This window comes from Mandrillus leucophaeus, unplaced genomic scaffold (genome assembly GCF_000951045.1).
Source record: "Mandrillus leucophaeus isolate KB7577 unplaced genomic scaffold, Mleu.le_1.0 Scaffold1344, whole genome shotgun sequence".
Classification (NCBI taxonomy): Eukaryota; Metazoa; Chordata; class Mammalia; order Primates; family Cercopithecidae; genus Mandrillus; species Mandrillus leucophaeus.
Window position 1 is genome coordinate 302284 of NW_012101304.1, and position 15769 is coordinate 318052.

The window sequence follows — 15769 nt, forward strand, 5'->3', positions numbered from 1 at the left end:
GCTTGCTAGTAAAATGCCGGGCTCCACTCCAATAGCTTCTGATTTTAGGCAGGTGGGCCCAGACATTTACATTTCTAACAAGTTCCCAGAAGATGCGGATGCTGCTGTTCCAGAAACCACACTTTAAACACCATTGTGTTGGAGGAAGGTGAGCAAGGTGGAGGCTAGGTGGAAAATGTTTAACACCTGAACAAAAGCAGAGGCAAATTGATGCAGAGAAGAAACTTAAGAGATACTTGAAATTAGTAGCTGATAGCATGGTGGACAGGGGTGAACTTATGCTTTTTTGTTTTCTATCAAAATGATGTCTCGTTAAGGAAACCAATAATATTTTATTCATGAAACCAACATTAGTTAAAATTCAGTCAATGATATGTAGGGCAAGCATATTCTCCTTGGCTTTTGTTGGATCTACGTTTTTATACACACACAGAGCTGTGGAGCTAGCTATTCCACACCAGACTTAGGATTATGTGTTCTAATCCTGCCTCTTCCAGCTTGGAGACCTTTTATTATTTTCTCACCTAATGGGAATAACGACAGATAACTACCATGGTGTAATTGTTGATTAAATTACATACTATATATTTGTAGACAATTCAGAAATATTCCTGTGCCATAGAAACATATCATTAGTATTTTATTAAATATTAATCATTGAATTTTTCCCCAAGGTCATTTAGCTGACTTCAATAGCTCTGAAGTCAGCTATTGTACTCAGGGTAAAGTTGTTGCCAAGTTGAAACAGAGGATTCCTAGTAGAAATAGGCTGTGGAAGAGATAGCATTTGACTCATTTCTTTGTCTCACCTGTTCTGAAGTCACTTAAATTTCCATGTTCAGCTCCTGTGGTTATACCAGGTAACACTTCAGTTGTCCCTGACAAAGGTAGAGAAAAAACAAATATCTGGCTAAAAAAATGCATAGGCACCACCAACTATCAAGGTCATCAGCACATATAATTTTAACATTATACTTTAAGGAAGCAACTTGTGAAAAGACTAAAGATACGATATTTCAATTACATATAAGGAATAATCACCTAGCTCTAATACTTTTATTTTGCAAAATATTGTTCTGAGTAACATCACCTAAAATGAGTTTCTTAGCTGAGACTGGTATACTTTGTTCTGAATTTAATTTACCTGCCACGCCTGCAGCACCAGTGACGGTGGGGCTCACTACTCCTGTCGTGCCTGCATTTCCAGATGTTGAGATGATGGGAACTGAAGTTTCAGTAATGCCTGAGAAAAACATAAAATAAACGTCTCATCTAAAGTCTATTAGGACTTTATCACCATGGAGTGAGTTAACTGTTTAATCAAATTTACCATAGAAAATAGAATCAATAAAGCCAGTGACTTTCTGCCTAGAGTTCCCTAAGAATTTGTTTTAATATCATTGCCTTTTTTTCTTTTTTACAAATACAGCTTTCTGCATCTTGAACTGAGCCACACTAGTTCTTCATATATTTTTCTAAGTAAGTGTTTTAAAATAAGCAGAACCTACAGCCACTGTGGAGAAAAGTTTGGAGGTTCCTCAGGAAACTAAAAATTGAGCTACCGTATGATCCAGCAATCCCACTGCTGAGCATATACCCAAAAGAAAGAAAATCAGTGTATCAAAGAGATATCTGCACTCCTACATTTGTGACAGCACTGTTTACAATAGTTAAGATCTGGAAGCAAGCTAAGTGTCCAGCAACAGATGAATGGATAAACGATACACGAAATGGAGTACTATTCAGCCATAAAAAAGAATGGGATCCAGTCATTTGCAAAAACATGGATGGAATGGGAGATCATTATGTTAAGTGAAATAAGCCAGGTACAGAAAGACAAACATCACATGTTCTTATTTTATGGGATCTAAAAAAATCAGATCCATTGAACTCATGAACATAGAATGTAAATGGATGGTTAGCAGAGCTAGGAAGGGTAGTCAGGAGTTAGGGAGAGGTGGGGATGGTTAATGGGTATAAAAACATTTAAAAGAATAAATAATACCTACTATTTGATAGCACAATGGGGTGACTATAGCCAATAATAATTATACATTTTAAAATAACTTAAAGAATATAATTGGATTATTTAGAACACAAAGAGTAAATGCTTAAGGGGATGGATTCCCCATTCTCCATGATGTGCTTATTTCACATTGCATGCCTGTATCAAAACATCTCATGTATGCCATATATGTATATATCTACTATGTATCCACATTTAAAAAAATAATTTTTAAAATTTAAAAATAAAATAAAATAAGCAGATCCTTATGCCTTAATCACTGTGGCCTGGGGCTGATAATAACAATAAAGAAACACTATCATGAAAAAGTTAATTGCTACGTTTAGGCTTAGAACAGCTAAGAGAGCTGTTACTAGATGTGCACATGTTTAAACTTTAAACATCTAAGACAGTAACGTATGTTATTAGATGTGCAACCCATAGTCTTTTAAAAAATTTAAAGATATTTACTACTGTTGCAGATATTATGTTAATAGTTAATGATAAAGAAGAAAATCAAACTAGAAACCATGTTTCTATAGCCAGTCAATATAGACTGATCAAAAACAAGTAAAATTCAAGGTTTTTAAAGAAAAATTTAAAGTCAGTGGTAAAAACCTAGTAAACTACTTGTTTGAAATATTTTTTCTAAAGCCAAACTGTCCTATACATTCTTTCTTTAAAAGCCAAAGTGACTAATAATTTAAACTATTGAATATTTTTATTTAACATATAAAACCAGGAATTAATATACTGGCCTGTAGTAAAAGGCTCGGTGAGAAGACCTAGAGTTGTTCCTGAAAAGGAAAACAGAAATGATGTGAATTTTTCCAACCTCAAGGAAAAAATACTAGAGAGATTGTTCAGCTGTTGTGTAGTTTTCAATATAGAGTAATTTGTAATATATTTAGTGTTTACAGTTAATAAAAAATTTGTATTTCATTTTTAAAATAGTGACATACATGGTGTACTTTCCAATGTATACATACACACATATACACATATGCTGAATTCTACTAAATACAAAGTAAATGGAATGTATATCAACAACGGCAATACATCCTCTGATAAGCAGAGGCTGATTTTGCAGTTTATGGTTTCTTCAACTTTTCTCAGCTTCTGGTTGTCTGCAGCTTGGATATTTTTATATTGAGTAACACTTAGTCTATAAGGACTTGGAGGGAAAAGGATAAATATTTTTTAAGATTTATGTTTATGATTTGAAATAGCAGGTTTATAAAAATAAATTTGAATTTACCCTAAACAGCTGTTGTGGATTATCAGTGAACTCCTGAAGGAAAAGGCCATGTTTTACCTTTGTATTCTCAATGTCTGCCCATTGCTAGGGATGTGATCAAAGCTCATCACATGTTTACTGAGGACCTGTGCACTTAAAAATAAGCCTTTATTAATTTGGGGTTTTCATAAATAAAAAAATAGTCAGGTATTTTCTCTATTTCAATGTTAATTTTCATTGAAAATCCATGGAAATCCACTGCTTACTTTATGTAAACAATACTACTTTGCAATTTTATAGTGCTCTGGAACTTCAAAAAAATAAGGAGAGAAACAAACTTCTCACACAATCTATTTGATCCTCACTCCTCGTCCAGCCACACTTGCCTTTCTATCTTTTCTACCTGCTGTTTGCAGTTCTCTGTACTTGGAACACGGTTCTTTCCTCCTCTTCTCCTACTTGAGCTTTCATTGGTCAGTTCTCAACTCAATCATCTTTTCTTCAGTCCTTCCTGAGCTCCTTGACTGGATTAAATCTCCTGCCTCTCATCCCAGGCCCTTTTAGATACCCCATAGCTCTTGTGTTGATGTAAGTTTCCATTTGTTTTTGTAATTACTTAATTGATATCCACATTCCTGACTAGGCTGTAGGCTTTATAAAGGCAGAAACCATGTCAATTTTAATTCACTTTAGTATCTCCAAGGCCTATAAGAGTGCCTAGCACATAATAAGAGCTTGAGAAATATTTGTCCATAGAATGAATGAATGAATGAATGAATGCAGTAAAAATATTTTACCCATTTTCCTATAAAGAATGGGGCTCAGAAAAGTTGAGTGATTTGTTCAAGATCATACTGCTGGTTAGCGACAAAACTAGGGCTCAAATGTAAGTCCCCCAGTATCTAGGACTGTGACCCATACTGCTTTTTACGTTATTCTGCCTGTATGTATAACACATCACCTCCTGCAGTTTTCAAGTTTTCTTAATTACCCATTCACCATGTTAATGGAAATATTAAAAATTAGACTAGAAATTGTAGAACACAATATCAAGTAAAGAATAAAATATCTTGTCTCCCTGAATTACTTTACAGAATGTATATTTAAATAAGTATGGTAACTAGTTTCAGAGAAAATTTTTGTGACAGTTATCAAGAGCTGACAAGGTTTAGTTGAGAAGAATTTTCAAAATCGGTATTACACAGACTCCACCAACTGACCAGCTCAGATCTTGATCTTTTCTCACTAATGAGCACAATAGTTGGACATTTGAATCAAAATATCTTGCTGATCTAATTGTAAGAATAGCATGGAAAGACTGTTATGCCATGAACCTCAGAGACGATCAAGATTAGAATGATGTGGAAGAATAGATAGACCCTAATATTCCCAAAGATTTTGGTGCAGATTCCATTTCCTAGTATTGATTTAACCTTTATGGAATTCCAGTGATCCAATTTGAGCACTTTCAAACTGAAGACAATTGCATTTAATTAAAAGCAGCATTATCATATGGAATAAAATCAAATCTCCAAAATTTACACATCTAAATAAATATGCTCTAATCAACATGGATTCAAGAACATAGTTGCACATCATAGGTGGTAGTGCTCTGATCATCACTATTTTTGCCATATGCACAAGAGAACATATTTATAGGCCTTTCCTTATAATTGATGTTGCTGAGATGGCAACATGCTCATGTGCATCTCAAGGACCGATCTTTAATCAGGGTCATAGAGTTATTTAAACTAGGCACAGATTGGAGTACAGACCAGTCAGGCTACTATGATATAGCTCCCTTTCCCCATGAATGAACTTCAGAAGATGTAAGTCTGAAATTATTGATACAGCAATAAAAGTAGGGATAAGCCTTTACTAACAGGAATACGTGAGAACTCACTTTTCTTCTGGGTTTAATTACCAAAACTGATAGAGACTGCATTCTCGTTCTCATTAATTCTGATATCCATAACCATTACAGTTTCAACTGATTTTTCTGTTACTTGCAAATGAACACACATGCTGGAAGTACTTGATACTGTCAATTATTATGCGTCAGCTTCTTTGTGTACGAGACATAAATAGTAATAGGAGGAGCTGCCTTCACCAAAAGACTAACTCCACCCTAAAACATTTTTTCAAGTGGCTTTGTCCACTTGGGTTTCACCTCGCTACAAACTTAATATAAAGTCTTTTCATTAATTTTCTAGCTACCACTAAGTTTTTAAATTAATTCTAAGAATCATTTTAATTTTTACAAGGAAAAAATATTTTGGCATTTTATTCAATGAAGTTTATTTTACTTAAAATATATGTCTGAAAGATAAACTTCAGGAGTATCCATAACATTTCCCCTCATAAACAACAAATTCAGTACTGCAGAGTCTACAGCTTTTGCAAAATATCTTATTCTGAAAAAGTTTAAAAATTCATAAAATTGGCTTTAATTCAAGAAGCAGTATGTTTCTGATTAGTAACCTATAAAGTATTAAACTCCCCAACTAAAATATAAACTCATTCACCTAGTTAATCATTCCTTATAAAATTCACTAATAATAAAGTTGCCTTTACTGAATACTTCCTATGTATTACACTAAGCTGCACTATCACATTTACTGTTTTCTCAAATCTTTCCATGTAGAGATTATTTTTAGTTCCCACTTCACAGATGAGAACACTAAACCTCAGGCTGCTTGAGGGACTTAAAACAGGGTCAAACTTTAAGGGGAGGGATTCAAATTCTTATTTTTCTAATTCCACATTCCACTATACTCATCTACCTCCCTTTGCCTGATGCGATTTTTTTTATGATTGATGCTATTTTATAATAAGCACATTGTATAAACAAAATTTATATATAACTTACAGTTGTAACATTCTAAGTTTTTAAATTTTTGAGTAAATATGCATTTTAACAGATTATATGGTTGTGTAACAGAAACCCACTTTTAAATTATATGTCAGTATCCCACGTATTCATTCACAGGGGGGATTTTTTGTTGTTGTTTTAATATAAACCTACTAAACAACCTATGATTTTATCATAAGTTCCAATTTGAAATCAGAATCTGTAATTACATGTTGCTTCTTCAATAACTGATGTAAATTAAATTCAACTTCATCCTCTTCTTTAAACATGGAAACACCGGGGCATTAGGACTGGAGTCTAGAAAATATGTTCTGAATTTTAATTATCTCTGCAACTTATTAGCAAGTAACCTTGAATGTATAACTTAACCTCTTTGTGTTTCCATTTACTCATTTGTAAATAGGGGGAAATGATGGCACCACTTCAGGGAATTTTCTGTATCAAATCACATAATATATGTCATATAGGTAGAGTAGTGCTCAGTAAATATTAGCTCTGTATCAAGATCAGTCAATCTAAAAAGGAAAAGCCCCATAACTGCATAATGTTTCTTCTAAAAATAGCATGCTTATTAGAATGGTTAGCTAGGCATCTCTCAGGGTATTTTAGCCCTCTGAAAGCATTCAGTGTATGGAAAAGATGATAGATACAGAAAGCATGTGGAGAAATTAAAGTCTGCACACTGCTTCCCTTTCACTTTAGAGTTTTCTGCAATGTTTTTCTAAACTGCTCAAAAGTACCCTTTACTTCTGTGCTATTTACCTCAACAAAAAAGTTAAGGTCTATTCAACAATGAAGTCATACCTTGTCTTCTATGCAGTACTTGGTCAAAAGTACTTTATCCAGAGAACAAGTCAGTGGCAAAAGCCTGCAGCCCCTACCCCACTGCCCCGCCGAGACTCTTTTTAAAATAAATGTTATCTTTGTGTTCAATAATTATAGGTTTTTATGTTAAAATGATTTATTTTTAAGACAAAGCAAAAAGTAAAAGTAGGAAAGTTTTAACCAAGTTAATTTATCCCACTTATCATATTGGTTCTGCTCAAAAGCACTAATACATTATCCACAATGAAATGGGTTTCCATGTCCAAGAAACAAATCCTTTCATTTATTATAGATAGTTCATGGAGAGGAAATACATATTTGAAATAAAGTGTCTTCTTAGCTATATTATATCTGAAATATAATCTTTTACTTTTCAATCTCTAAGTATCTTCGGTTGATGCATACTATATTTTGAAAGAAACAGAAAAAAACACCCTTTGCTAGTGATGATGTCAAAACACTTATTTTAAAATAAAACAAATATAGGATTCATTGTTCTCATAACTGATCAAGTGAGGCTTACCACCAGAAAACTTAAAAACAAAAATCATTTTGTAGTTAGGGATTCATCACAATTTGAAAATGCCACTTTTAAACCACCAATGTCAGTGAAAGAAATAGGATGCATCTTTCAAGCCTACAATTTGTGCAAGACAATTGCTCTACAAAAGACCTTTTTTTTTTTTTAATTCTAAAAGCAAACAACTTAAACTGTTTCGTTTTCACAATGACATAATGTTTATTGGATGAATTTAGAAAGAAAAAGAGTGTGAAAAGAAAAAATAAGTTGGTGTCTCTTAAAGGAAAATGCTTTATTCTTACATGAAAAATGAAAAATAATAGATGTGACTTTTTTTCCTTTGGAGCTCCAAAATAAAAATACCAGTAAACCCTTATCTAGCACTTTCTGGGTTTCTTCTGATTACCATCCTCATTTTATATAAATTATTATGATTCCTCAGCAAGAAGAAAATTGGCATATCATCTCTTAGTTGTTAAAATTCAGAAATACCACATTTTATTTTGAATAGTTTGTACTCAGTCCAAGTCCCTAGCACAAGTTGAAGTATACTATTTATGATTTTCACTTAATCGAATGAACAAAGATGACCAACTGGCATGCGCCAAGCCCTCAAGTCACAGGTTTTAAGGAAAACGAAGTTAATCATTATTTGAATGATTTCTAAATTCCCATCTGTATAGTGTGATATGGTCATAGCCTCAGAAAAGATAAGGAACTAAGAATTACCTCTAATTCTTACCACTAATTGTTATTTTTTAATTGAAATTTGATACATTTAACTAAAATTTAATTAAAGTTTTGTATGCTTCAGTTTATCTGGAAAATTAGCACTTCCTAATCTGTTCCAGCAACAAGATAAGCTATACATACACTATTAATAAATGCTGGGAATATATTATTAATTTGATAATCAATGTTTTCTGCACATTGGGATTACTTGACTAACTTTATTTGAAACACACACATTTTGTGGCACAATTGGAAAATTGTAATATGAGGGAAAAAAATAAACATTTTTATACTTCTTTGTCTCCTGATTTTATGATGTTGACTACAGTTTCTGGCTTTCATGGATAACAAGAAAAAGAAAACCAATCCTGACTTCTCTCTAGATCATGCCAGAAAGTCCTTTTCTTTCTGATCCTTATAACCCTGAAAATGTTAGTTAAGCTCTTTGCATTTCCTCACTTTTAAAATGATGAGGTGAGGAAGACTGTGGAGAATAACAATCAGAGGATTAAGATTTAATGAGATACTGAATGAAAAATATTTAATATAATGACTAGAATAAGGTAAATCCTCAATAAAAGTCATTTTTAGCATATCTTTCAATAAAATAGTAACATAGCATTTGGTTAATTATTAATATTATACTTACAGAGCATGAAATATCTACCAGAATTTCAGGGAAATTAAATAAAACATTAGGATTCAGTAAGGCAAAGCACAAAAGTCATAAATAATACCAAATGAATTCAAGGAAAAAAATCACCCAGGTAATCTTTCCTATAATTCAACTCTGCATTTGATTTATAATTTTTAAAATGCTACCATGAAGATAATTGATAAGTTTTTTTAGTGTTTTACGGTAAATGGGACAAAATATTACATCTAAAACTTAATCAGTTGCTCACAAAAACCTTATCAGGATAATCTACTCATGATGTTCTGTTTTCCATGGACAGTTAACTTACTACAGTACAAAGTGTTGACAAAATAAAATTGAATATTACATTCAAAACCAGGTGTTTGAAAAGGAAATTATATATTTTATATATTTATATACATATAATTTATATATTTTATATATATGTATATAAGCTAGAAAAATTAAACCACTTTTAATAGTTCTAGGTAAGTATTGTGATATAGGATATAGATATCATCATCATGATACTGAAGAAATAGAAATAGTTATCTAAGCTGCTTATGATTCATGCGTATCTATGCAGTTCATCGAATCAAGGAAAAAATTATTTCTTTAAATGATCACAAGATACGAAAGTTTTAATAGCTGATGAACGACTTTGACTAAAGGAAAGCTTAGTAACTGAACCAAATTAATCATCTTAGAAACAGAGCCAGGCTGAAAATTAGGGATTCAGTCCACTGCTTGCACCTGAGGTAACACGTAGCTAGAAAATTACTCTGCGGTGCATGAGAAATAATTCAAAAAACTATTGGGATGAAATTGTTATTAGTCCTGGCAAATGAATTTATGATTACAGACTGCAGAAGAACATTTTTGAAATGTGTCAGGCTTTCTGAGATTTACATTGAAAGAGCCAGTAATGTTTTGTGTCACGAATGGTATCCAACATAAGAGAAAGTTTGACAGGAAGTAGCATGTTGTTTTCGGTATTTTTAATAATATTGTGCACTATGATAGCTGATGCTTTAAGATATATATATGTATTTACTCCTTTAATATAAAAATATATTAATTTAAAAATAGACAACACTAAGGTTTACAAAATGTTCAAAATTATAGTCACAATTCTATATTATGATATCAATTTATAATCCAATAATAGCCTTGGTTTTACACTGTATCTTTGTATTGAAGATTAGCTCTAATGAGTGAAATGTATGAACTGTTGGATTGATCAGTATAACTAATATTTAACAAATAGTTTAACCTTCACCAGAAGTTCTGAGCTAAAGTTCTAAACCTGAGTTCTAAATTTTTGACAGGGAAAAAAAAAAGTCATTCATTCACTCTGTAACTACTTACTGAACACAAACTAATCTGTACCTTAACATTAGGTACAATTGGGAATTCAAGGATGGCGAAGCATGGCCTGTGACTTGAAGTAATGTATTCATTTAAGACTTGATAAGTTAATAAATAATAAAGAAAGAGAATTAGTGCTAAGTTGGGGGTAAAGACTGTAAGTATAGAAAAGTGAGTATATGAAAGATAGTGCAGAGTTGGAAGGTTGAAATCTATGGATGATTTTCTCAGACACATAGATTCTAGAAAGAAATGACATACACTATGCATGTGAATCTTCAATTAAGTAAAAATGACATCTTTTTAATTGTATAATTAATTAGTTTAAAGAAAAGAAGGTGACTATTATATATTACAAACAACAACAACATGTAGAGTCACAATGCTAAACTGTCTGCTAGCCATTTTTTGTGAATTTTTTAATCATATTTTCATATACATTAAAGACACTGAAACATACTGAATACATTTTTAAATTTAGGTGGAAAGATAAAATAGCAAACTAAATTAGGGAAACTGGATGGTCAGAGGGAAAATTCAAACCCAAATATTTTAATGTGTCATCAAACTGATGTTGATTCTAATATTTAAGTTGTTCAAGGTTTCAGATACAAACCTTTATTCAAAACTTTATTCGTCACTTATGGATTTTCTGATTTACCTACCTGTTGTTTCACTGCTTGATGTTGTAATCGCTGGAATGGATGCTGCTGAATTTGAGAAAGCAATGGAAAAAATAAGTTTTATATGCAGGGGAAATTATACTTCCAAGAACATCTATAGTCACATGCAAAATGGATCAACTTGAAATGACTGTATCAGACAAAAAATCATCATATAGGTGAAAAGAAGCCCAAATATTAGTTTTAGAATGTATAGGTCCCAAGGAAAAGGTCAAAAAACCTTATCGTTTGGTATAATGCTTTTTTTCCCCAAAAGCTTTCTCTAAAAAATTCTTTTTTAAAAAAGAAACTTTGTCTATTTCTTCTAAAAATGTCATTACAAAGATACAATACTGCAAAGGAAGTTCTGGGTGTTTTTAAAAATCCCTCGTTGATTCAGTTGTGGCTTAGAGGTTACAGCTTACCTATGCCTGGGCTACTGGTAACCAGCGTAATTGCTATGCAAAGAAGAAGACAAATATTTGGAAAAATACATTAAACTGGTATTGAAAGATGAGGTTAACCATACCTATTTAAACATGTTTCAAGATCTCCAGAATGCAAATAAATGATTAAATGTAACAGTTAAGTTCACTTATCAGATGTTTACACATTTCAATATACTTTTGTACTCCGCTAGCTACTGTTTTAATGACAAAGCATCCAATGAAAGTTAAAGATTTCTTGGTGTTAATAAAAGAAATTGTAAATTACTTTCAAGGAATTTAACATAGAATTTTCTGACATAGCCACTTTCTCCAAATCAGTAGTATGTAGAATGTTCTTCTTAGGACAGACAACCTTTGAAAAGGGAAGATGTTCTTTAATAATGTTACAATTACGTACAGACCTGCTATTTGGCATGGGCCTTTAGCAAATACATAAATGGAGAATGAAAACTTTGAAAAAAGTACCATGATTCCCAAACTATCAATTATCTTTGCTGCTCATTTAGGAGCTATAAAAATAGTTAGCACTTTTTAATTTATTTACCTGCTCCGGTGCTTAATATGGCAGTAGCTGTTGTAGTGGAAACTGTTTAGGAAACACAATATTTATGAAAATAAATTAATTGAATAATTTTTGCTGGGAAATATAGCTCAAGAAACCAGTTGTCATAAACTAAAAGTAAAATTTCTGAAACATGTGCAGAGGTTAAGTGACAAAATAATTTTTTATTTACATCTACACAAATAACACCATATATTTATATATGTCCACCAAAAATAACTATTTCCTGTTATTATCACTTAACCAAAATCTCATAGGAACTTTATAAGGTCTCTTTATGGGCCAATAACGACTTTAAAGGAATGTGGTTCAGAACCCTGACATGATAACTTCACTTCAGGTAAGTGACCAAAAATAACTAAAATTTAACTAGCATTTTACAGCAGATTGCATAATTTTAAATAAATTGTCAAAGCCTCGCTGTTGGAAGCTCACTGTTGGAAGCAGTGAGCCCTGATCGTGCCACTGCACTCTAGCCTGGGCAGCAGAACAAGACCATCTCTACAAAATAAAAAATTAGCCAGGCATGGCAGCGCATGCCTTTGGTTCAAGCTACTCAGGAGGCTGAGATGGGAGGATCACATGAGCCAAGGCAATAGAGGCTGCAGTGCACTGTGATTGCACTCCACCCTGGGCGACAAAGTGAGACCCTGCCTCAAAACAAGAAAGCAAGCAAAACAGGAAGCAAGAAAGCAGGCAAGGAAAGAAGGAGGGAGGGAGGTAAGGAAGGAGAAGGAGGGAGGGAGGGAGAGAGGGAGGGAGGAAGGAAAGAAGGAAGGAAGGAAGGAAGGGAGAGAGGGAGGGAGGAAGGAAAGAAGGAAGGAAGGAAGGAAGGAAGGAAGGAAGGAAGGAAGGAAGGAAGGAAGAAAGGAAGGAAGGAAATAATTTTTTATTTCTGTTTTCAAATCATCCTCTAGCATGATGATGGTTTTAAAATATTTACTTCACAGAAGGCAACATTTACTTCTACTTCATTCACTTATTCAATTATTATCTAAAAAATCAAGCTTTGGATGATGATATTTAACTAATGTGCAGAGTTAAAATATTAATGAATTAATAACATAAATATTAACTAATAATATCTATTGTATGTTTAATCATATTCCTAACTTAATTCATATGAATATAATGAAATGGTATTCTGACATATTTCTAGTAACTGTTCATTTTAATTCACAATTTTTGTATCAGCAGATTTACCATCATACCTTTTACTGGCATAGATTCAAGTGAAACCATAAAGGATTAGCTACACGAAGAAATCAGAGATACAACATTTAAAATATAATGATGATTTTACCTGCAAATGTTGAATTGGTAGGAGCAGTTTCTGAAATAATCACACATTACTGTTACTGACAGGAACTTTTATGTCTTGAAAAAATTCTACATCTCAATTTGTCTATAAGTCATGTCTCTTTTTATTTTACTTCTTGCAATTTCTAATATAAAAAGGAGTAGCTAACATATTCTTTTGAAGGTTTTTGGGATTTATTTTTTTAAGATGTGTGTTGTGGCTGGGCACGGTGGCTCATGCCTGTAATCCCAACACTTTGGGAGGCCAAAGCAGGTGGATCACCTGAGGTCAGGAGTTCAAGACCAGCCCGGCTAACACGGTGAAACCCCATTTCCACTAAAAATATAAAAATTAGCCAGGTGTGGTGGCTCATGCCTGTAATCCCAGCTGCCTGGGAGGCTGAGGCAGGAGAACCACTTGAACCAGGGAGGTGGAGGTTGCAGTGAGAGATATGTGTTGCTCACGAACAATCCTTCAGTTATTTAATTCTTTTTATATTGATTCTCATCTTCTATTCCTCCCTTTCATTATCAGTGGGGAGGAATCATCCTTTCACTGACGCCTTACTCCCTCAATTCCCAGAACCTACAGTTAGGCAGGGGCACGTATGCAGCAAGTGCACCCCCTGAGTATCAGCCATGGCCCCATCTGACAGTCGTTCAGCATATCTTGGCAGCACTGGTTTCCAACAGCAACTCATCATGGACAATTGCTCTGAGATGGAATTGTGCCAGTCCTCTGAGGGACAGCCTAATGCATTTAAGTCCCTGCCCCTCTGGTGATTAGTCTAAAAATGATTCCCAACCCCTCCTCTGATTTTTCCTAAATCAATTAGCGTAAAATTTAATGACTTACCACTGCACTCCAACTGCCCTGCAATACAGTAGCTGAAAGTTAAATGTAAAAAAAAAAAAAGAATGAATTGGAAAATTTGACTCTTAATTGCATACAGCTCACAAATTTAAAACAACAAATTATCTGATTGAAAACAAGCAGAACCAAATAGAAGTAAATATTTGTTTCCCCAAGAGAATACTATTCAAATTGCTTGTTTTTCCATGTGCTGCTATACCCAATCATTTCACTGAGGAGCTCCGGGCACCTGAAGAAATGGTGTGCAGGTAACCCTTAAAGGTAGTTCTTACATAGTCAATTTCAAACACGATGTTATTTGATGGCCGTGGTGACCTACTATGAACCCATCAATTTGCTTCCATGTAACTGTTTGAAAACCTGTGAACATAATCTTACATTTAAAGAATTAAAATTCTTTTCCTCTACAACTACACAATGACATTTTCTGTCCTGTGTTCTGCGTTATTAAGTATAAAATTCCACAAACCATTTGTTGACATGCGAATTATCTGAAAATAAAAATAACTAACATAACTGATATAAAATGAACCTAAAGCTGGCCTTCTCATTCAGAAATGGCAGGATCAAAAATTATAGATATATATACATGTATACATGACATATATATTATTAACATAATATATTCATACACATATTTAGTTTTCCTCCTAAATGAAAAGGCAAAAATCAAAATTGCTTATTGAAAAGTTAGTAGAGAATATACCATGTTCTTCCACAATTATCTTCAATCACTTCCCCTGCTGGTACGATATCATTATAGAAGCAGCTGCACTCAGATAAACTGACACATTTCATGGTGTTCTCATCCAGGTAAGGAGCACTATCTGGGCACTTAGCATAACAACCTGTGTGTAAAAATGACCCACAGTTCATCTCTATCTACTGAAACTCATTATACTGAATATTATATATTTGTAAAGTTACTTAAATGACTCCATGAAGTGAAGTAGACAATAGCAAAACAATATCACACTCATAATGAAAATATATAAATAAAACAAGGTTCAGATCTTCTTGCAGTGAAATGTCAGACTAAGAACTTACAGATTTTGGTTGATTTATTTTTTTCTAAAATGATTCTTGAAGTAATTTTAAATGATTTGCTACTTTCATAATGGGCATGATGCTGTAACATAAAATAGGCTCTGGTAAATACATATCCTGAAATGTGAATGCCAGTTTCAAATATCTGTCTTTGCAACAGTAGGTAAAGATAAAGTCATAGCAAAATAAGCTAAAAATACACCAAAGGATTTAACACAGTTGTGACTTTTGGAAGAGTTTCATGTTATACTGTTTTCTTGCCTGTTTTTTGTTTATCTCTGAAATAAATAATGCTAAGAATAAAATGCTGCTTAAGTGTAAGATATAGTTCATTACTACAGTAATTATACTACTCAAGCAAGATTGTATTATATGTTGCATTCTGAAACTGCATTCACACTAAACAACATTGTCTAATCAAAGATATAAAAGTGACAATAGGATCAGAGTGCTGTCCCCATCCCCCACTAAGCTTATGTTTAGAGAAACTGTTTCTAATGTAGAAACATTAATGACATAATAAAGATAACTATTCATTAAATTACCAAGTGTTAGACACTAAATTGGGAGAAGCAATCCTTTCCAGTTAAGATGAATAGCATTTGCACTACTTTATGGATATTCTTAAAGTATGTGTTACCTTCTAAAAGTGAAGAAAATTTCTGGCCAATGACCTGATC

General features: G+C 33.0%; 1 protein-coding gene across 1 annotated transcript in view; it reads right to left on the reverse strand.

Annotated features, from left to right (window-relative positions):
- The window catches only part of MUC19 (mucin 19, oligomeric), a 205316-nt gene that overhangs the window by 132267 nt on the left and 57280 nt on the right, over window positions 1-15769 (reverse strand). The window contains 6 exon segments of the mRNA XM_011973120.1: window positions 1145-1243; window positions 2764-2802; window positions 10862-10906; window positions 11284-11316; window positions 11852-11893; window positions 13173-13202. Of these exon segments, the coding sequence (XP_011828510.1) occupies window positions 1145-1243; window positions 2764-2802; window positions 10862-10906; window positions 11284-11316; window positions 11852-11893; window positions 13173-13202 (288 nt within the window).